General features: G+C 35.7%; 1 protein-coding gene across 9 annotated transcripts in view; it reads left to right on the top strand.

Moving 5' to 3' along the window:
• Positions 1–22,970, top strand: part of UTRN (utrophin) — a 505,421-nt gene that overhangs the window by 240,945 nt on the left and 241,506 nt on the right. For all 9 annotated transcript variants that reach the window (XM_077895925.1, XM_077895964.1, XM_077895934.1 and 6 more), the window contains 4 exons: positions 4,966–5,180; positions 7,937–8,054; positions 11,258–11,463; positions 12,928–13,082. In XM_077895925.1, the coding sequence (XP_077752051.1) occupies positions 4,966–5,180; positions 7,937–8,054; positions 11,258–11,463; positions 12,928–13,082 (694 nt within the window). The remainder of the gene's footprint in view (positions 1–4,965; positions 5,181–7,936; positions 8,055–11,257; positions 11,464–12,927; positions 13,083–22,970) is intronic.

A 22,970-nucleotide genomic window follows, 5' to 3' on the forward strand; every position in this document is an offset into this window, starting at 1 on the left:
GGAATAGTCTCTCACTGTCCTGATTCTACTCTTGCCTTACCAGTCTTCCGTAGTCTATTCTGATAGCAGCTAAGTCACGCTTTATAAACATACATTTTATTGTGTCACTCCTGGCTCACCACAATCTTGCTGTCTCTTTCGTCATCCATAGTGAGTGCTAAAGTCTTACTGTGGGCCAGAAGACTATGATTTGCCTGCTGTCCCATAGCTCTAATTTCATTTCTTATCACTTTTCCCTTTGTTTATTCTACTTCAAATGCATTGGTCTACTTGCTATTTCTAACATGCTGAGGATGTTTCCATTTATGGCTTCTGTGCTTGCTGTTTATTCTTTCTTCTTCAGATGTCCTTTCAGATCTCTGCATGTTCTGCACACTCCCCTTCATTCAGTTCTCTCCTCAAATGTCACCTTAGATAGGCCTTTCCTGACCTTGCCCACCATATCTCAAATATATCCTGTCTCTCTCCATCTTGGATTGCTTTTACTACATATCCTCTGTCCATTTACCCCACCAGAATGCAGGCTCCGTGAGGGTGGGCTCTTCGTCTTGCATACTCCCATACCTGCAGCATCTAGAAGAGTAACTTGTACACAGTAGGCCCCCTACTAGATTTTTGAAGGCTTGAAACAATGAATGTTTAGGTTGTTTTGGGTTTTTTAAACTATAAAGAAAGTTACAGTGAAGATTGGACAGACTGTTATGTGAGGTATTCTTTAGGGTATATAGTAGTAGAATTGCTGGATCATAGAATATGGATAACTTCTACTTGACTAGATACTGTCTAGACCCTTTGTTCCAGTTCACACTTCCACCAGCTGTGGGAGGGCTCTCATTGCTCTACATGTTATCAGAACTTAAACATTGTGTTCTCAGGACCCCTTTACACTTTTAAACACTATTGAGGACCCTCAAAGAGCTTTCCTTGTGTGAGTTATGTTTATAAAGATTTACCTAATTAAAAAACAAATTTGAAGAATTATGTATTAATTTGTTTAAAACAGCAATATCCATTTATTGTTAGTAAAAATAATATTTTTTATAAATATAATGTTAGAAATGAGTTTTTTCAAGACAAAAACAAATTTAATTAGAAAAGTGGCATTGCTTTACATATTTGAAAATCTTTTCGTGTCTGGGAAATTAGAGGACACCTGGATTCTCATTTCCACTTCTGCATTTAGTCTGTTACGATATCACATGTCATGTAGCCTTGAGTAAAAAAAATACTCAAAACCACAATGAAATACCACCTCACGCTGGTCAGAATGGCTAAAATTAACAACACAAGAAACAACAGATGTTGGCAAGGATGTGAAGAAAGGGGAACTCTCTTGCATTGTTGGTGGGAATGTAAGCTGGTGCAGCTACTCTGGAAAACAGTATGTGGGTTCCTCAAAGAGTTGAAAATAGAGCTACCCTGCAACCCAGCAATTGCACTACTAGGTATTTACACCAAAGATACAAATGGAGTGATCCGAAGGGGCACCTGCACCTCAATGTTTATAGCAGCAATGTTCACAATAGCCAAACTACACACAAAGGCCAGATATCTATCAACAGAGAAATGGATAAAGAAGATATGTAATATAACTCAGACATCAAAAAAAAAAAAAAAAGAAATATTGCCATTTGGAACAACATGGATGGAAAAAAGAGGGTACTATGCTAAGTGAAATAATCGGTAAAAGACAATTATATGATCTCATTCATATGTGGAATTTAAGAAACAAGCAAGATCATAGGGGAAGGAAGGGAAGAATAAAACAAGACAAAATCAGAGAGAAACAAACCATAAAAGACTCCTAGGCATAGGAAACAAACTGAGATTTGCTACAGGGGAGGGGGTAAGAGGATGGGATAACTGGGTGATGGACATTAAGGAGGGCACATAATGTAATAAGCCCTGGGTATTATAAGACTGATGAATCACTGAACTCTACCTCTGAAACTAGTAATACACTCTATGTTAATTGAATTTAAATTAAGAGAATGATTAAAAAAAAGAATGAGCATGAAAATGTAAATCACTTATTATGATAATCATAATTTGGGCATCCACAGCCCTTGGAAGGATTTCTGGGTACTTAGAGCTTCCTAGATCCTACTTTGAGAGCCTGTGACCTATAGAGATAGGGCATTTCATTTCAATTAGCATTTTCTCAGATACTTGTGTGATTGAGCCCTTTTTTCATGTTTATTTCTTTCTTGTTTCCTCTTTCATGGATTGCCCATTGATATTTTTGGAGTTTAAAAAATTATTTTGATTTCAAATTCTTTGTTTAGAGTGTACATTGCAAATACCTTCTTCCTTAGTCTATGGCTTCTAACATTTTTGTTAATGTTGCCATTTTCAGAATTCTTTAACATTAATGGTCTATTAATAGCTTCCCCTTTATGAGAGTTTTTAGAGCATTTTTAATACTTTCAACTCATATTCTTTTTTAAATTAATTAATTTATTTTTATTTTTTTAAAGATTTTATTTATTCATGAGAGACACACACACAGAGAGAGAGAGAGAGAGAGAGAGAGAGGCAGAGACACAGGCAGAGGGAGAAGCAGGCTTCACGCAGGGAGCCCGATATGGGACTTGATCCCAGGTTCCCGGGATCACACCCTGGGCCGAAGGCGGCACTAAACCGCTGAGCCACCAGGGCTGCCCAAGATTCTTTTTTAAATATTCTCAACTAACAGTTGTACAGTTTTAGTTTTCATATTCAGGTCCTTAATCCATCAAGAACTAATTCTCTCAGGGCATATATGAGGTCAAATTCCATACCATCGTCTTCCTGCTCCAGCTTTGGGTGTCCACGCTTGCCAGTATCATTTATTGACCAGTAAATTTCTCCTTATTGATCTTTAATGCAATCTGTGCCAAGGTCAGATTTCTCTGCCACCTATGGACTGTGGCTCTTATCTTCCAGTAGTCTCTTTGAATGTCTGGGTCCATAAAACAGTGAGTTAATCATTCGTTATTAGCTAAGTGATACAACTAAATATCGGATAGGGCATAACCCTCCAACTGTTTTGGCTGTTTGTGGTCCTTTTCTATATTGATTTGTTTTTTGTTTTTTCTCTTTTCTCTTCTCTTTTTTTTTCTATATTGATTTGAAAATCAGACTTTGAATATATGATTTTGTCAAGTTACACACAAACTAGCTGGGATTTTTATTAGAATTGCACTTACTTTACAGATTGACTATATTTTTGGAAAATTATTTGTCTCACTTAATATACCATATGCTAAAGTGGATTCCAGATAGATCTAATAATTAATTTGATGCTCTCATTTCAAAGCTAAAGAAAAGCAATAACCAAACTTCCATTCTTAAAAACAAAACAAGACAAACCAGAGAAAAAACAAAAAGTAGAAAAAATATTTATCTCATCTTTAGAAAAGACAAGAGTCTAACTTAAAAAGTTCTAGGAAAACATTCCCTCAAGACAAATTTGTGGGTTTGATCACTGCGTTTGTTATCATCTATATGTTAAAAAGAAAAAAAAATTTAAATCCTAAAGTAGAAATGTTATTTTCAGCAATGGCAAAGGCTCATCTTTCCTGTAAAAAGAATTCATCCCAACTGATAAGAACACAGTTATAAATTATACCATATTTAGTTAATAAACATAAAAATATTTGTGTTCATTGACAATCAAAAAAAACAATAAATGAAGATAATGGTGAAAGATGTGTTTATCCACGGAACTAGAATATTGTCCATGTGGATGTAGGAATTTCATCTGTTCCACACACTGCTGCTGGAAGTCTAAATGTTCGATTGTTAAGGAAAACAATTTGTCAATAAGTATTAGATACATCAAACTTTTTCATTTTCTGATCTAGTAATTCTACTTTGGGAATTTATACCAAGATGATAATCAAAAATGTGCAAAATATGTAAGATAATCCTTGCACATTCTTTTTGAAGTAGAATTTCAGAATCACTTTAAGTAGCTGCAGTGCAGGATAGGGGTTAGCTAAAAGTTAGTATATATGTAGATTATAACAGAAGTATTCACAATGATTTTGGAGCTGGGGCCCAGAGGTGCAGGGGCACCTGGCTCTGGCTCGGGAGGCTCCCAAACAGATGAGTTCAGCCACTGGCCGCTGAAAAAATCCAAAAGCAGAGGAAACCAGTGGTGGTAAAATAAGAAACGAACTTATTTCAGTGAGGCCAACATCAGGAAGACAGTGGACTAGTGTCTCAAAGACTGTCCCCAAGGTGCTGAAAATCTTTCCAGATTTATTTTAGGAAAATGTGGGACAAAGGTCGGTGGGTTACCTGCAGGTGGGTGGTGAAGGTCAAGTTAGTGAATGCCCTGTCATCAAGTGGGTGGGGTCTTGCTGGGTCAGGGTGGTTGTTATTGCTTGAGAGGTTTGTTTCAGGTGCTATCAGGGGATGCTTTGCCCTCAGGGTCTTTTGCCTGAGTTTAGCGTACACTGGAAAGCAGAACTTAATTAGAAAATTTGAGGTTGAAATGGAGGTAGTTGAAGCCCCCTTTCAATTTTATTAAGAATGACCCATACTCATATTATAAAAGTTAATTAGAAAAGAATAGAAAGTAAGAATAAATTGACATTATAATTAAGTCAAGCATCTTAAAATAAAAGCGCGGTCCTCATTTTCCTATGATTGATTTATTTTTTATTTTATTTATTTTATTTTCTCATGGTGTCAGTGTTCGTTACTTCTGAGTTTTCCTGCCCTGGAATCTTGTGGGATGATTTAATTGATTTAATTGGCTTTATGGCTACCATGGATATGTAGATACTACAGGAAATGCCATTGTCATTTTAGTATGAAGAAATAAAAACTTTCTACAATTTTTTTTAACTTAAACTGCATTTCATTTAAATACACACACACACACACACACACACACACATATCACCCCTAGGCCACCACAATCAGAGTAATATCCTGTTGATGTATTAATACTTTGCCATGTTTTCTAAATTTCAGCTCATCCTGGTGTCCAAAAGGTGGTGCTAGTATCATCTGCGTCAGATATTCCTGTTCAGTCTCCCCGTACTTCGGAAATTTCAATTCCTGCTGATCTGGATAAAACGATCACAGAGCTAGCTGACTGGCTGGTCCTGATCGACCAGATGTTGAAGTCCAACATTGTCACTGTCGGGGATATAGAAGAGATCAATAAGACAGTTTCCCGAATGAAAGTAAGTACATAGCGTAGAGACTTGTCAGGGAAATACCACAACACAGAAACAGACAAGATCTGTTTGGATCTCCTTTGTTTGTCTTAAACTCTGGGACAATGAGCTTTAAAAAACTCTTTATCTGTCAAAGAGCCATGCTATGTTTGGTTAGTTCCGAAGAATAAAGCTTTTCTTGCCTTTCTAGTATTTTCGTGAAATGAAGTTTACCCACTTGAAGTAGAGATTCAGTGTATTTTAAAATCTAAAACTGATAGACCATCAAGTGAGGCACATTAACACAAATGTAAATTCATGTGAGATTTAATGCCTACTGCGATGTAGGATATTTTCCTATAGCACCTTTTCAACCTATATTTCATAATGAGCTTATTTAATTGCTGACTTTAGAAATAAGCATTTCCTGATTAGAATTTTGTCACTATACATATGCCATCTAATAGAAATGTTTGATATTCACTGTGTGCTAGGTTCTAGGCTATGTGTCGTGTAGGGATTCTAAAAAGAACATACCAGATAGAAATTGTGAATGTGTCGTACAATAGTTACAGCGGCTGTTGCTTTTATTAGGTGTTGAATCTGTACTGGGTGGTTTTCTAAGTGTTTTAAATATATCATCTCATTTATTTTTTTGACAGTCTTTTGAGGTGGGTGTTGATTTTATTCTCAGTTTACAAATATTCCTGAAGTGAGGCAGAGGCACCAAATGCACATAGGTAGACAAGTTGGCTGCAGCAAAGCAGAATCTAAGAGCAGCGGAGGATAGGTCTAAGCCACCTGTTAGGGGAGCCAGGGTGAGGAAGGAGGGTAGTTCACAGTGGTGGAAGGCAGACCGTGGAATGTTGACCCCTGGAGATAAATGCATGTAGGGAACAGAGTGAATGAAGTCATGAGGTAGGGGAGTGTGAAGGATGTTGGGTCAACATTTGTGCAATAAAGAAATGTAGTGGGAAGTCAGAGAGCAAAGACAGGTCCAAGTTCACTTTGGAAAGAAACTTGTTGACTTGCTAGGTCTAGGCTTTTAGTCTGTAAGCGGTTGGCAAGCATCTTTTCGCCCTTTTCTTTTCCTTTTTTTAATGGTGGGGGCAGACTGATGATAAACAATGCTTTGCTTTGATGAGAAGACTGGGACGCTTTTTAGTGCTGAGGATAAATCGGAGGTGAGAGATGCTTAAAGCAAGCAAAAGAGCCCTTTCTGAGTGACTAAGATGATGCTGTTGCAATTAGCAGAAATCAGGAATAGAAGAAATGGGCTGTGGATGAGGTTTTGAGTGATTTAGTTTTGGGTATGTTGTGTTGAGAGGTTCTTGGGCCATTTAGAATGAAATAATCAGCCTTCATTGAAATGTCTCTCTGGGATTCAGGATTACAAGATGTGAGTAATCCATTTAGAAATAATATTTGACACTTCAGGGCTAATTGAAATCTGCAAAATTAGTGAATTTATGAAGAGGAAGAGCTGAGAGAGAATCTTTGCTACCCTGTTTGTACTTATGGGGAATTGCATTTTCTAATCTTTATGGCTATTTATTAGTTCTGTGCTTTAAAAAAAAAAGATTTATTTATTTATTTATTCATGAGAGACACAGAGAGAGAGAGAGAGAAAGAGAGAGAGGCAGACACAGACAGAGGGAGAAGCAGGCTCCACACCCGGGAGCCCGATGTGGGACTTGATCCCAGGACTCCAGGATCTTGCCCTGGGCCAAAAACAGGTGCTAAACTGCTGAGCCACCCAGGAATCCCCAGTTCTGTGCTTAAAACACACTATATTCTGATTTTTAAAAACTCTTTGCCGCTGTTAATTAGTACTGAGGCAAACTCTCTAGCGCAGCGTTTTTCATGTCTGAGATTATTTAATTTGCAATTATTCCAAAGCATTTTTTGAATGCCTCACTACCATTCCTGTAGGTGACTTTGTTTGTGTTTGTATCTCATGTAGGGCAGATACATGAGGTGTCATCAGAAATCACTGCCAAGGTTTTCAGGGAAGGGGGAAGAAATGTGTGGGAAATATCAGAAAGGGAGACAGAACGTAAAGACTGCTAACTCTGGGAAACGAACTAGGGGTGTTGGAAGGGGAGGAGGGCGGGGGGTGGAAGTGAATGGGTGATGGGCACTGGGGGTTATTCTGTATGTTAGTAAATTGAACACCAATAAAAAATAAATAAATAAAAAAAAAAAAAAAAAAAGAAATCACTGCCAAGGTTTTCAGACCATTTTTCCGAAGGGATTTTCTTTTCTTTTTTTTTTTTTAAATATTTTATTTATTTATTCATTAGAGACACATGCAGAGAGAGAGAGAGAGAGAGAGAGAGGCAGAGACACAGGCAGAGGGAGAAGCAGGCTCCATTCAGGGAGCCTGACATGGGACTCGATCCCGGTTCCCCAGGATCACACTCCGGGCTGCAGGCAGTGCTAAACCGCTGAGCCACTGAGGCTGCCCCCGTAGGGATTTTCTTCATCAAATCTTCTCCAACTTGATATGGCGGAGCTGTAAGTTTTCTATTATTTCTTTTCTTGAAAACAAAAACAGTAAAGTGCCTTGCCAGGTGACCCAGATGATAAGTGGCAGAGTTGTATTTTAAACCCAGGACCTTTGACTTCAAACCTTGCTCTTTTCTGCTATCTTGCTGATGCCTCACTATCTTGTATAAAAGGACAACAGCAATTTTGATGTCAGCACACCAGTTCTGTTTTGTTAGTAGTATCCTTAGGGTAAGGCTTATTAATCTATCTTAATTATCATTTTTTATTAACAGATCACAAAGTCTGACTTAGAACAACGCCATCCTCAGCTTGATTATGTTTTTACATTGGCACAGAATTTGAAAAATAAAGCTTCCAGTTCAGATGTGAGAACAGCAATCACAGAAAAGTGTAAGTTTAAAAAAATTTATATATCTTCCTCTTCCTCTGAAGATAGTAACACACACACACACACACATTTTCACATATTATTCAACCAGAAATTAATATTATTTGATATTTAGTACCCTATTAATGACCACAGTTTTCCTTTGATTTTTATTTTTTGTGAACCTTGTTACTATTCCCTTATGAATTCCTTAAAGTGCTAGCATTATTACTCTTAAGTAATTACTGGTACATTGGATGTTTTTTCTTTTAAGTTAGGATTTCTTTTTATTTTTAATTTTTTAAAAAGATTGATTCATTTTGGGGAGAGAGTGAGAGAGAGAGAGTGCACGTGCAAATATGAGTGCAAATATGAGTTGGGAGAGGGGCAAAGGGAGACTAGGAGAGAGAATCCCAAGCAAACTCTGAGTGCGGAGACCCAGGCAGGGCTCCATCCTGTGACCCTGAGATCATAACCTATGCCAAAACCAAGAGTGGGATGCTTAACCTACTGAACCACCCAAGCACTCCAGGTTAGAATTTCTTTTAAAGGAATCAAAACACAAAAGTTAGAGAAAACATTGGAATGCAAACTCATACTTCCATTGTAATTAATAAAACCAGATCTTGCTGTGTCTTTTAACTCATCTTCTCCAAATTCATTCCAAAAAGAATTTATTGAGCAACACACTTGTACCATTGGGCCTGGTCCTAATTTGGGAACAATTTATTTAAGAGCAAAATAAATAAATGTACAAAACAACCATAGCAAAGATCCTTGTTTCATTTGCTTTCTGGCTTCAGAGCATCTGTTAAATCTGTATGACAATAAAACAAAGTCTCAGTTCTCAAGAATGTCATGTAGGGATGGTCACAGCCTGCTTTCATCATCCCCTCTCCCATACAGCCCTCTATCTGTCTGTAGCCATTCTATATTGTAGGTATTCTTTAAAATGTCCTGGAAGTTCCTAATTATTTGCAATAGTTTTTTTTCCTCTTGGCCTTTTTTTCCCTGGGTGAAATTCTACTCAGCAGCTAGAATGTCACCCCTCTTTGTGAGGTCTTTCCCACCCTTGAATAGTCCTTGGTGAATAGGATTTTCTGTCTTTAGTTCCTGCTGTGCCCTCTCCCTCCATAATGTCACTATAGATCTCACAATTATTTTAATTTTTTCTCCCATAGTTGGTGAACATTCACCTTTCTGGCCCTTGGGCTCCCAGTGTCCAATACAAATTAAGTACTTAGTAAATATTTTTGGAAGAATATAAACTGGAAGGTATTTTATTACCTCGTCTAATATTTCTGAAAGGAAGAAAGTCACCTCTTCCTCCTCTTAAAAGTGTGTTTCGATTTTAAAATAAATGTGGCAGCAGCAATGTTATTACAAGAGATGAGTTAGCAGAGAACTTTTAGTGTCTTACAACGTTGGTTTATTTTTACTACATAAGCGATCTTTCTTCTTTCTCCCTCTTTTTTTTTAAGGATTTATTTATTTGAGAGGGATAGAGCAGGGGGGGAAGGGTAAGAGGAGAGGGAGAGAATCAATAATTCCCTGCTGAGTGCTGAGCATGGAGTATGATGTGGGACTAGATCCCATGACCCTGAGATCATGACCTGAGCCAAAACAAACCAAGAGTCAGATGTTCAACTGACTATGCCACCCAGACACCCCATCCTTGTTTTTGTTAAATTGATGGATTGTTTGTGCCTGCTTTGGAACTCTGGAATGAGTTCCTTTCATCGTTTCTTTTAAGGTTTTTGACAAGACTTTTCTTTCTTCTGAATATCTTCCCTTTCCAATTTAACTCCCTCTCTGTTTTCTCTCCATTTTTTTTTATCTGCATAGAGGTTGCATAATCTTTGTCATTATTCATTATATGAAAAAAAATTCTCAGCAGGAGTGTACTGCCTATAATAACCTGCTCTTAGCGCTTATTCACAAAGAATAGAACAATTTGCTTATTTTTAATGATAAACCCATGATAGGTGCTCTCACTTGATGTCTTTCATTTTATTTGTTCAGTATTAAAGGATTCTATTAGTAACAGAATTGGTCATAAGTACTTTATGTAACTTTTTAACTGACAAGTAGAACAGTATTATTAAAAACAGGCAATCTGTTTAAACTCCTAAGACAGCTTAAAACAGATAATCTCATTGAACAATTAAAAAAATTATTATATGTAAGTATAATTTTCAATGTTCTGAACAATCTTAAATTGATCACTCTTATGGCTTGCTATAACCTTTTGTTATCCCAGGAATTTTACCAATAGGTCCCAATATGACTTAGCTGCAATGTTCTTTTATAGTTAACGTCTCGTTGGCCTGGTATTTAACTATCACTCTCCAGTCTGTGTGACATCCAAAGCATCTTCTAGAAGTTTCATTTCCTAGCTACCTATCATCAGTGGGTTGTTGAAGTCATTCAAAGCTATTGTTTATTAGTGCTTCAGTTCAAGATGTTGAACTGCCCATGAAGTAATTAATCAAAAGCTTAAGTTTCTTTAGATCACTCTTTCTTTAGCCCCATGTTAAAAATGAGAAGAGGAGAGAAGGGAGAGGAAAAAAAGAGGGAGACGGAAGAAAGAATGAGAAATAGAAACAATAAAAAAAGAAAGAGGAAAAGAGCTAATATGGACTTTTTTATGATCAAGAGCTACTGGGTACATAGAACTTGAATCTGATTTGCTTTTAGTGTTTCTCTTAAGCGTATAAAAATACTTTCTTTTAGAGAGGTTTCATGCTAGAGTAAAACAAACATGAAAAATATTCTTATATAGATTATTTCCTTTTAAAATCTTGACAACCTTAGAGTATCTCCTTTGAGGATGACAAGTGATTACATCTGTGTCTTAAAGCTCTGTTATGAAGTATTGTTAAACTCTACCTTCATCAAACCAGGTTCTGTGAAAATACATTAGACAGGAATTTACTTTCTTTATAATTTTTGGTTTGTTCATTTAAAATAGTAGATATTTGTATTGTGAGATATTTCAGTGGATTTAAAATAGTATTTAATTCAGGATTCTTCTTAAAGAAGAGTTTCAGAAATATATCAGTTGTATTGTGTGCCAATATGTATTAAATTCCCTTAAAAGGTACATGCAAACTTGCCTTTTTCTTTTCTATTTATAACCTTACTTGTGATAAATTTGGTATCAGGTATTTTTTCCCTTTCCTAATCATTACTTTTACTGGGATTATTTTTATAATGCCTCCACTAGTGGAAAAGGTGAAGAACCAGTGGGACAGCACTCAGCATGGTGTCGAGTTAAGACAGCAGCAGCTGGAAGATATGATTATAGACAGTATTCAGTGGGATGACCACAAGGAGGAAACTGAGGAACTTATGAGAAAATACGAGGCTCGGCTCTATATTCTCCAACAAGCCCGAAGGGATCCTCTTATCAAGCAAATTTCTGATAATCAAGTAAGACTCATTTGATTTGTGGAGGGATTTTGGGGGGCATTATCAGCTTGTTGGATGTACTTTTTTGTTCTATTGTTAACTGTAATTTTTAGGACCCTTGTCATGATGTTGCCTCAAGTGCTGAGAATATACATTGAAATTTATGTAAAGAATTTGACCAGGAAGGTTTTTGAAAAATTTTAGGATGTGTAACAAATAGAAATGTATACCTGTATACCAGATGTATTGCTCACTGCTCACTGACTCTTGGCAAATGGAACATGACCATGAGCCAGCATCTAGAAAAAGAATATTTTCAGGATCCTTGAAACCCTCCTTTTTTTGCTACCTTCCATGTCTGCCCTGAAGGTTATTTTTATTTATGAAGTTTTCTGAGATTTTCATTTGAGGCTACTGTACTGAACGAACCAGGTAATCCGTTTAGTTTCTTTTAATAATTTTATAACCAATCTGTTTTATTTCTACTGTCAGAGTAGGTAACTTTTTTGGATAGGTTTAAATATAAAGATGATGTTGAACATTAATGGTATTTTTAAAGTGCTATTTTAAATTCTTGCTATAATTATAGAAAATGTTCTCAAATTGGAGGTCATAGTTTTTAGGTTATATTTTGGTGTAACATTTATTTACCCTTCAGAGGCCTAAGATGATTGTGTGCATTTGTAAAGAATATATGGGAAAAAAAATCTAAAACATGAGAACAGGGTTTTATAATTCACACATGTAGACTTTCCATGGTTACAATTTAAAAACCAAGTGTGGCCAGTTGTCCTGGTTTTGTGGATCATTTTCTGTGTTTATGATATCTGCTGATTGTTTTCACCAAATGACTCAAATATAATAATCAGCAAAGCCCCAGGATACTTAACCAGAAGAATATACTTAAAAGTGAGATCAACACTTCAATCCTCAGATATTCAGAATATTCCTTTCTAAACAATAGTGTACCTCTTTTCTACTCAGACTTTAGGATGGATTTTTTTTGCCAGTTGCTATTAAAAGCATTATAGGAACATTTATTTGTTATTTAGATTTCATGGGGAGTATCTTGATCCAGAGGCTCTGAGAAGTAGAAAACCAGTGCCTGTAGGCACACTCAGCTTCAGTTTAGTTACTTACACAACTCTAAGAAAAAGCTTGTTTGGCTGCTTGATCCACCCAAGCAGTTAACTTTGTCAACAGACACAGTGATCCAGGGACACAGAAAACTGCCGTATTGTTGGCCCTTTTCATTTCTGTAGCCTTTTAATAGCATCTTCTGTATACCTGATCATTTCTTAGACATTTGCCTTTTTACTTCCAGAATTATTTTTATTTGAGCTCATGTTCAAGAGTTTGTCCCATAATTAGCTTTTTTTCTTTTGATACTTATGTCTAAAACATGTAAAATGGGGAGACCCAATATTTAGGTAAGTAGTTACTGAGCGACCCAATATAACAATTACACCTGCAATTACACCTTAGATATTGCTGCAAGAACTGGGTCCTGGCGATGGTATCATAATGGCGTTTGATAACGTCCTGCAGAAGCTGTTGGAGGAATATGGTAGTGATGACACCAGGAATGTGAAGGAAACCACAGAGTACTTAAAAACATCATGGATCAACCTCAAACAAAGGTAACATGAAGGGCCTGGTAGGTGAGTGAATGTAAAGGCAAGAATTTGATTGCTTTGGCTTTCTCATGGAAACTGGCCAAATATGGGACTACTAAAAGTACATCTTATTATATTGGTTTTTTAAAAATTTTTGTACTGTGCTAGGTTAGTATTATCACACTTAATACAGAAGGTGTATTTGTACATTATCTACTTGAATTTCTACAATGGAGTTTTTCCTTGAATGAGTCTAAATCTTGACAAAGATAATTTTATGTGTTCTGGTTTTTCTCTACCTCCCAGCATTACCTAGAAGGCATCCTGTAGTAATCTGAGGGTAAGGACTGGTTAGGTATTTACAGATAATATTAGGGTAATATTATCCCTAAGTATAACTAAAATAGTGTGCTGTTTGGCCAGGTCATCCTTAGTTGAAGCTGAGAACACATGGATCCAACATCAGACTTCTGAAATATACTGCATATATTTAGGGCTTCAACTAATTTGTTTTCTTTCGATTACCCTGTCTAGTCAGTATATTTGGAACAGTCTAAAATAGAATATGTGTTTATAAGAGAGATTTTTCTGTCACTTGAACACCTAGGGTCTAAGGAACTATCAGCAGTGGTTAGCATCTCTTTAAGATAGAATATTTATATTCATCATCAGGAAACAGTGTTTACTTCCTGCATAGTATGGGGAATGCGTGTGTCTAATGAAATTATGGTTTCACACGCACCATTATATATTCAGATGTAACTACCTGAAAGCTAATTTGTATCAAAACACATTTATTTTGCAGTGAATAAAATGGATAATACTAGAATACTTTATGATACATGTTACTAGAATTAAAGTATGGCCAAGCATTTAATCACAGTTTGACTTGGAGGTCTTTTATACATTTTTAGGATGTCATTTTTAGTTAGAGTCTATAAAGTAGATGTTTGGAAGAATTACGAGGCAGCATATGAATGTGAATATATATAAATATGTGTATATACATGCTGTTACATATACCTAGGATTCGGGAGGAAATAAGACTAGGGTAGCAAATTCAAAACTTCAAAGTAGTTGAAACAGAAAATAGCTATAATACTGCTCTTTCTAGCATGTTAGTATTATGGTTTTCCTTTGTTGTAACAGGTTACTTGGATATAGTAAGGATCCCAAAACTAAGGCAGGTAAGAAGGTGAATTAAAAATGGCTTTAAAGTTTAAACTTCCTGTTACAGGATAAATAAGTCCTAGGGTTGTAACATACAGCATGGTGACCATAGTTAACAAGACTGTATTGGATATTTGAATGTTACCTAGTAGATCTTAAAGAAAGAAAACCTCACAAGAAAAAAAAAAGTGTAACCATTGTGGTTGATAGATAATAACTAAACTTATTTTCTTAATCATTTTGCAATATATACACATACTTAAATCATTCTGTTCTACACCTAAAACTAATACAATGTTATATGTCAGTTATATATCAATTAAGAAATACAGATTTCATACTAAGATAGTTCTTAAGTATACTTTAACTGCGTATTTCCAAAAATCTGTATGTAAGAATTATGGCTTTGTTTTTGTTGTAAACGATACCAGAAGAACTGATCACTTAGGAATGTGAAGCTGCTTTATTTTAGCACCTCCAATTCTTTTTTTGCTTTTACTTTGTAAATATTTTAAGACAGCCTACAGCAGTAGTTAGATTAGATGGAAGAGGCAATTAAAAATGAATTATATTCCAAGGTGATCTTTCATTTATCAGAGCTAAGACAAGCACAGTGTTCCATTTTTATGGTAGTTACAAGTTGTTGTGCTTATTCTGTTTTCTTACTGCATTTTTTGGGGAAATACATCAACATTAATATTTAGACATGATTTAGGTATATTACTATCTATAAAGCAAGGAAAATAAAGCAAAACTGTGGCTCACATGATCCTTTTCATGAGTGACAGCTGGGGTTTCTATGTATTGTGAGGATTTTGTCTTTTTAACAGTGATGTTTACAATTTATAACTCTTTAAATTGGAGACTTTTCTAGAATATACAAATCTTTCCTTGCCTTAAACAAAATATATGAACCTATGAGTAACATTTAAAAAAAAATTTTGGCTTTATTGTTGTGAGGATAGAATTAAGGAACTCTAAGAGCTTTACATAGTCTTACAGTGCATTTAAGGCAGTGTTTCTCAACATTTTTACATTATCAATCCCCAAAGAGCCTTGTTAGATCCCCACTCCCATGAAATGTTTATACCATGGATATACTGTGTATCTGTTTCTGTACTTTATAGTTGTGCTTTATACATAGAAAGAGTAGATTTTTCCACACCTCTCCCCAACTTGCTCCACCAAAGAACCACTTCTCACCTCCATTGAGAATGCGTGGTCTAAATGTAATTAATGCTCTTGGGCTCAGAGAAGGTGAATGACATGTTCAAAGTCACGTAGCATAACCAAGATGATTTTTTCCTATACTAAGTTATGATAATGCTCTTACTGCTCTGAGTTCTGAAGAATTGGTAGTAAATTTATTCAGGCTGTTATGCTTTGGAGATTTTCTGCTTTATTTTTAGGGTATGGATTTTATTGGGTGTCTTCCCATTGTCAGACTCTGTGCTAATCTCTTCACATGCATTATTTTATTTAATCCTCAAACCATAAGAGACAGGCAGCATTTTCATCAGCACTGTGTCAGTGAATAAACTGAAGCAGAGGAAAATTAAGGAGTACCCGAGATCACACAGCTCATAAGAGCAAAGCTGAGACTGATATCCAAACCTTTTTGACTGTGCAGTCAGGCTCTTACATTCTTTAAAAATAATTTTGTTTTCTTCCTTTGTTATCAGAATGTCAGCTATTGCTGGTGACTGTTCTGTGTACCCCCGCCTCTCAGATCTGTCTGTCATTCTACTTACTGTTTCTTATCTATGTCGAGTTTAGAAACCAGATCTGATTACAGATATGGGGGCCTCTACTATGAATAATGTAACATTCTCCAATATGTGACCACTGTGCCCTCTGCAGTGGTCTCTGAAAGGACTTATATGAGGGCTGTCTTATCTTCTAGCTGTGTTCTGTATATGCGTCATTGTCAGCCAAATTCGGGGTGGTGGTGGCGAAGGGTTATTATACTTGCTCATGGAAAACTGTCATTGAGGCATAATGTGTGAAGTTTAATATCAGCTTTCAAAGGAAATGTTTTGTATGAATTGCAATTGGCCTAAGTAATTTGGCTATTCACAGTTACAGGGCCTCATTCCCTTATCTCTGATGCCAAAAACCAATATGCTCTGATAACAGAAAGCTTTGAATTGACATGAGGACGTTTATCATAGTCTTTATTTATCCTGCTTAGTATAAATAGCCTTGTTCCTAGCTGTAGAAATATTAATGTTTTTGCTGCCTCAGATCCTGCTTGGGTGTAATATGTCATACCAATACATTTATAATAATCTTTATTATACAGAAAATTCTTAATTCTGTAAAACAACTAGCTCCCACTATGTCAGATTCTGCCAACAAAAGTCCCATCTCTAACATTTGTAACTAACTGATATACATTGACCACTCCTGTTTCTCATCTGTGAAATGTTTCCCCCCTTGTATCTCTTAATGATAATTAACAAAATTTTTAGTGTCAATTGAGGTGTAGTGAAAGTTGAAAAGTGCTCAAAGTAACTTTTCACGTGTGGATGCCTGATTTGGATCTGAAATGTTTAGCCCAGAGTGCCTATGTATATATACCCATATACTCACATACATGCATACACATATACACACTTAGTTAATATGTTGAAATAGTGTAGAGGAAATGAGACAATATAATTTTGTGCTATAAGGAATGTCTTATACATCATTAATCACTATGTGGTAGGAAGATGGAAGATTCTCTGCAGTGAGTCTGCTCTCTTTAGGCTCCATGAATATGGGGTCAGTGAGGCTGGAGGTGGGGCTGGCCTAGAGAAATTTGAGTAGGATCACAGATAACATCAGAATCCCGGTGGGCAGGGCAGAGAGCTTCCTGGGGGATCTTTAGTTTTGCTAGGCAGTGATGACTTCCTAATTGTGGTTTATAATAATAAATGTAAAGAGAAGATAGCCCTGTGACAGTGTTCTTTAGCAATGCTCGTTTACTCAGAGGCACGTACAAAGATTGCAGATGGAAGATTGGGAGCAAGGGAGAGAGGAAGGTGTTTGACCCGATCTCTGTGTAACAAAGACTGGTCACCAAAAGATCATAGATTGTGGGGTATAGTTGCAGGGACTAATTCTTCATTAAATCAACTGCATTTCCCCAAAGTGTGCTTTAATATATATATTTTTAGCTAAATGTTATTTTATTGACCAAAGAACTTTAAAATTACCTTGTGAAAGTATCCATTGAAAAACTTAAAGAATTGTTTCACTGTAAGTTTTCTATATGCTGCTCAATTTTTGATGCCACTATTTTCCTCTCAAAAGAGATAAATATATTTAAATCTCATGTAACTGTAAAGGTCACCTTTTAAGTATACCAAGATTTAGCAACACATAACTGTGGGTTTTCCATTAGAATAATAAAAAAGGCATATCTATTTATGTTCACTCTTAACCAATTATAATAAGCACATGCACATTTGATTAATATATCTTATAGCTTAACATACCAAGTACTATATGACATCTTTAAAATGCCATTAAAAAGTCAGTTATGTGGATGGCCATGTTTTCTTATGCTACAAAATAACTATAAGCTATTTGTAGAATATCAGCTGCTTTATAGCTAAGAGTTTACATTTAAAAAATCCCAGTTCCCTTTAATATAAACTATTATAAATTTGTCACCCATGGATTCCTCAAATCTTTTGTGAGAAGTTATTTATATTTTCAGTGTGCACCATTTCCTGTCCCAAAGAATTCTATAGTCTATTACTCCTGTTTGAAGTAAAAACTCTTGTTTCTGCTAAAGTTGCCCTTCTATACTTCAGATATTGTTATCTTTTAGGCTTCCAGGCTATCCTTACTCTTTATGATTTATAGGCTAAAAAAGATTTTAAAAAAATCTTCTGTCTAGTAGCCACAATTCTCTAAACTTGAAATCTTTTTTTTTTTTTTTTTTTCTGTGACAGTGCTCCTTCTCCTATATTCTCAATTTCTTAGAACCTCCTTTGGTTCTTCTGATCTTGAGATGTAGCAGCCTGAACTGCCAAATATAAACTCTTCCCTGAGAGTTGGAGACAAATGGGAGTTCACTGCTGGATGTGTTCTTAGGAACTTGCATATGGATCTTAGGAATTTCCCAACCTTTTTGCTGCCTGCACAACACTCATCTTTCCCTATCGGTAACATTTCATTTATATGCAGTTATATGAAGCTGAATTTGAAGATAGGGACGGGGGTGATATTGGAGGGATCTCTTCTAGCAGGTTTTATAATCTCTGTGATGGATTATGTAGTTTTATTTAAAAGGACCCTTGGAGACTCTGATATGGGTCCTTTACTCATTTAGTCTAAGCAGCTTATTTTAAGGATGGAAAAAACAAATTGGAGATTTGAAGGATTTATCCTAAGCCATATAGCTAGTAAATGGCAGGGGTGGTAGAAGTAGGTCGTTTTCTTCTGAGAGCAATGCACAAATGGCATTAAAGGTAATTTATTAGCCTTTGCGATAAACTGTGCATACACATTCCTGAACCTCTCGTTTTACCAATTATTTTTGGCCTTACGGTAGTATGATAAATCATGTGAAGTTCCTTGGAAATGGATAAAAGTTTCTTGCAGTGTCTAATATACCATGCTCTGGCATTGGATCTAATTTTAAGAAGACTAACATAGGTAGTATGTTAACCTCTGAGCTATATTCTACTGACATTACATATGAAATTACATGAAAAAATCAGCCTATAAATTAATATACATTATTATTAAAAGGTTTTAAAATATTTATTTATTACAATAATATGAAGACAGTTTGGGCTGCTATAAATAGTGCTTAGTTTCTAGGATGGTTATTATTTTTATTTTTATTTTTTTATTTTTATTTTTTTAAGAAATTTTACATTTCTTTTTTTTTTATTTTTTTTATTTATTTATGATAGTCATACATTGAGGGAGAGAGAGAGGCGGAGACATAGGCAGAGGGAGAAGCAGGCTCCATGCACCGGGAGCCCGACGTGGGATTTGATCCTGGGTCTCCAGGATCGCGCCCTGGGCCAAAGGCAGGCGCTAAACCGCTGCGCCACCCAGGGATCCTGGTTATTATTTTTAAAAACTGATTACATTCATGATAAAAAATATCTGACACCCAGATATATGTGACCTTGAAAAAAATCTCCAAGATCTTTATTATTAAGCTGCACATTTGCACGCTCTAAGCAAAATGAATTTCCCAGTATTTCACTCAATTAATGTACAGATTAGGGAAAATATTATTTCTTGGGTATTTACTACATCTTGATACATTTATGTATGTATACCTCATTTTTTCCTTAAATTATTGCAGGAAGGAAGGTGCTATTCCTATTTTTGTATTAGTTTATTTAGTACATACTTGAGTTGCTACTGTGTGTGGGGCCTGGGGATACCAGGGACACTGATGATACAGAAGCTTTAAACAGACAACAAAATAGTCACTTACAGTCATGATTAGAGATATGAGGTGGGATATGGACTCCCACATCCCACCTACCATTCCAAAGGTAGGGAGTCTGTCTTGGATCATCTGAGTGGGCCCAGTTCTATCACATGCATCTTTAAAAGTAAAGATGGCAGAAGTCAGGAGCCAAGGAATATGAGTGACTTCCAGCCAGAAGCTGGAAATGACGAGGAAAAAATACTGTCTCTAGAGCTTCCACAAAGGGACACAGCCCTGCTGACAACTTGATTTTAGTTCAGTGAGCCCCATTTCAGAAACTAACTGACAGAACTATGAAATGATAACAACCTTCAGGTGCTCTAAGCTACTGTGTTTGTGGTGATTGTCACAGCAGCATGGCATGATAGCCAGGTTAAGGGATGTCATGCGATGTGTGGGGTGAGGTGCCATAGAAGGTGTCTGCACTGAGTTCTGGAGGGGAAGTAGAAATTGATTAGGTCAGAAGGGGAAGGTTAGTGGGAATGGGGAGATGGGGTAGAAGGATATTTAAGATAAAAGAAGTAAAAAGTAAAACTCTGGACTGAGGATTAGTAATTGCTTCATTTTTATAGGTAAATAAATAACCCCATAGAATTCTCAGACATTGCATCCTTTTCTTCTAGTCTGGGCATTCTTAAAGGTTTAATAGAGCTAATCTATAATGATCTGCTTTTACATTAGCTGTTTGCCACATAACCTATTTTATTCACATGAATAGTCTTAAAAATAAGTGATATTCTGTAAAATTAAAGTGTTTGACTTTATCAAATTTTATAGTCATTAGTTTTATGTGAGTGTTAAGAATTGCCTGCCTGTTCATGATCGATTAATTGCATGTGTGTACTCCTTTAATTTTTTTGCTTTTTCAGTACCTTTTGGGAACACCCTTTTTTTTGGATATTCTTAATGTCTTTTTATTATTGTTTTAAAAATTAAAAATGTGGCTGGGGTTAGGTGGAAAATAAAACACCAGCACCACCAACAACCACCCAAATTCTAGTGGGTAACGTCTAAATTTTAGAAAGTAAAGAAATACATACGTATGATTTAAAAAAATTAGAAGGTTTATTACAAAATACAGCAGTTCTCTCACTACTCACCACTGTCCAATTCTCTGGGGGCAACTGCTTTTTCTTCTTTTGGCTTTTCCGTATATCATTTATACATTTCTATATTCTAAATAAAATGCATACACCATTACCTTCTAGTACATCAGTATTAGACTTATTTGGTATCCTGTTCTACTAAATATATAAAGTATAGTTTCTCATGTTTTCCCTTCCTCATCATTTAATTTTTTCACTTTTTATTGTGATAAAATACACGTAACATAAAATTTACCTTCTTAACCATTTTTAAGTATACAGTTCAATGGTAGTAAATATTCATGCTGTTGTGCAACCATCACCACCATCCATTCCCATGATTCTTTTCATTTTGCAGAACAAAAACTCTTGTCTCATTAGACAATAACTCGCTATTCTTTCTTTTTCCCACCCCTGGCAACCACCATTCTTATCTTTGTCTTTATGGATTTGACTACTCTGAGTACCTCATATAAGTGGAATCATCCAGTATTTGTATTTTTGTGACTAGCTTATTTCACCTAGTATAATGTGCTCAGGGTTCCTCCATGTTATAACAAATGTCAGAATTTCTTTCCTCTTTAAGGCTGAATAATATTCCATTGTATGTGTATTACATTTGGCATATCCATACATTTGTTGATGCACACTTGGATTGCTTCCATGTTTTCCTTGTTATGAATAATGCTGCTATGAATGTGGGCATATAGATATCTTTTCAAGATCCTGTTTTTAGTTTTTTGGGGTGTATACCCAAAAGTGGATCATATGTTAATTCTATTTTTAAATTTTTGAGGGATCACCATATTGTTTTCCACAGTGGCTGTATAAACTCATTGCTGAATTTTTAAATAAACAGATATTCAGTGTTGACATTGTTAGGTGTGTCTAAACATTATTAACAGCCAGGCGCTAAAGTTTACTCTAATTTTGCTTCCTCTCTGTTTTTTTCACCTGAAATTAATAATTGCCTTGCTTTCATGTGCTTAGATTTCTTTGCACCTATTATGAATTCTTCCCTCATTTTCCAATGATCTGACAGTACAATTTCCCACAAAGTCAATCATAGTAAGCAGTCTATCACTTCTAATATCTTTTCTTAGAGACATTTCTTCTGTAGACATTCTTTCTTTCTTTCTTTCTTTCTTTCTTTCTTTCTTTCTTTCTTTCTTTCTTTCTTTCTTTTTTTTTTTTTAGACATACTTTCTAGGCCTGCTGCAGAACCATAATCCTAGAGATTTTCTGTGCTTTTCTCCTATTTTGGAATCCCTATTTCCTGGATTTCATGTGTGGGTTTGTGTGTGTGTGTGTGTGTGTGTTTCTTTTCTCTTTTGGGTTATTTCCTTGTTTTGTCAGAGTGTATCCTTCATTGGTTTTGTCAAGGTTTTGTCAAGTTAAAATAAGAAATCATAGCAGTTGGAATGGTGATGACAGTCCTCATCTGGCCCAGTTCATCACTGTCCCTTCTGAGATCTCTTTTCACCATTAGCACAAAAGCCTGTTTGCGCTCTCTCGCATTCTCTGTCTCTCTCTCTCCCTCAGATCTTTTGTTTTTATGCTTTTCCTATCTTTTTTTTCTCTTTTGATTTACAAACTGATTTTTGTGGAGGCCTTCTCTTAGTAGCTTCTTGAAAACTGGTGATTGGGAGGTAAGTTTAAATACATTATAGACTGTCATTATTCTATAAGTACTTATTAAAATACTGTAATAAGGACTCTGAGAAATATGGAGATACGTAAGACTGTTTCTGCCCATAGTAAGTCTATAAAACAGGAGAACAAAAAACAAACCTATGTAATGCTGTCAAAGTATTAAATTCATTTGAAAGTATTTGAAATTCATTCAAAGCATGAAACTAGATCACAATCCAGAGGCTTTTCCAGGATACATGTGATAAATTTCTGTATAAGTAGGAGTAATGACCTTTTATAATCTCAGAGCAAGGAAATCTAATTGGTCTGGATGTTCTAAAGAAGGTAGACCTTAACCTTAAGGATCAGTGGGATTTAGGTAAGTGGAGGTGTCAGAAGGACATTTTGATGTGTATGCGAAGTTTTGGGGTAAGCACAGGATTAAGAATATCCTAGAGAAAAAAAAGAGTATAGTATCCGGATCTGACCAGAGCATTGGCGAGAACTGGGGGATAAGCTAGAAAAGTGAATTAACGATAAATTATGGAGGACATTGAATTTCAGGAAAAGCATTTG

Source organism: Canis aureus, chromosome 1 (genome assembly GCF_053574225.1).
Source record: "Canis aureus isolate CA01 chromosome 1, VMU_Caureus_v.1.0, whole genome shotgun sequence".
Classification (NCBI taxonomy): domain Eukaryota; kingdom Metazoa; phylum Chordata; class Mammalia; order Carnivora; family Canidae; genus Canis; species Canis aureus.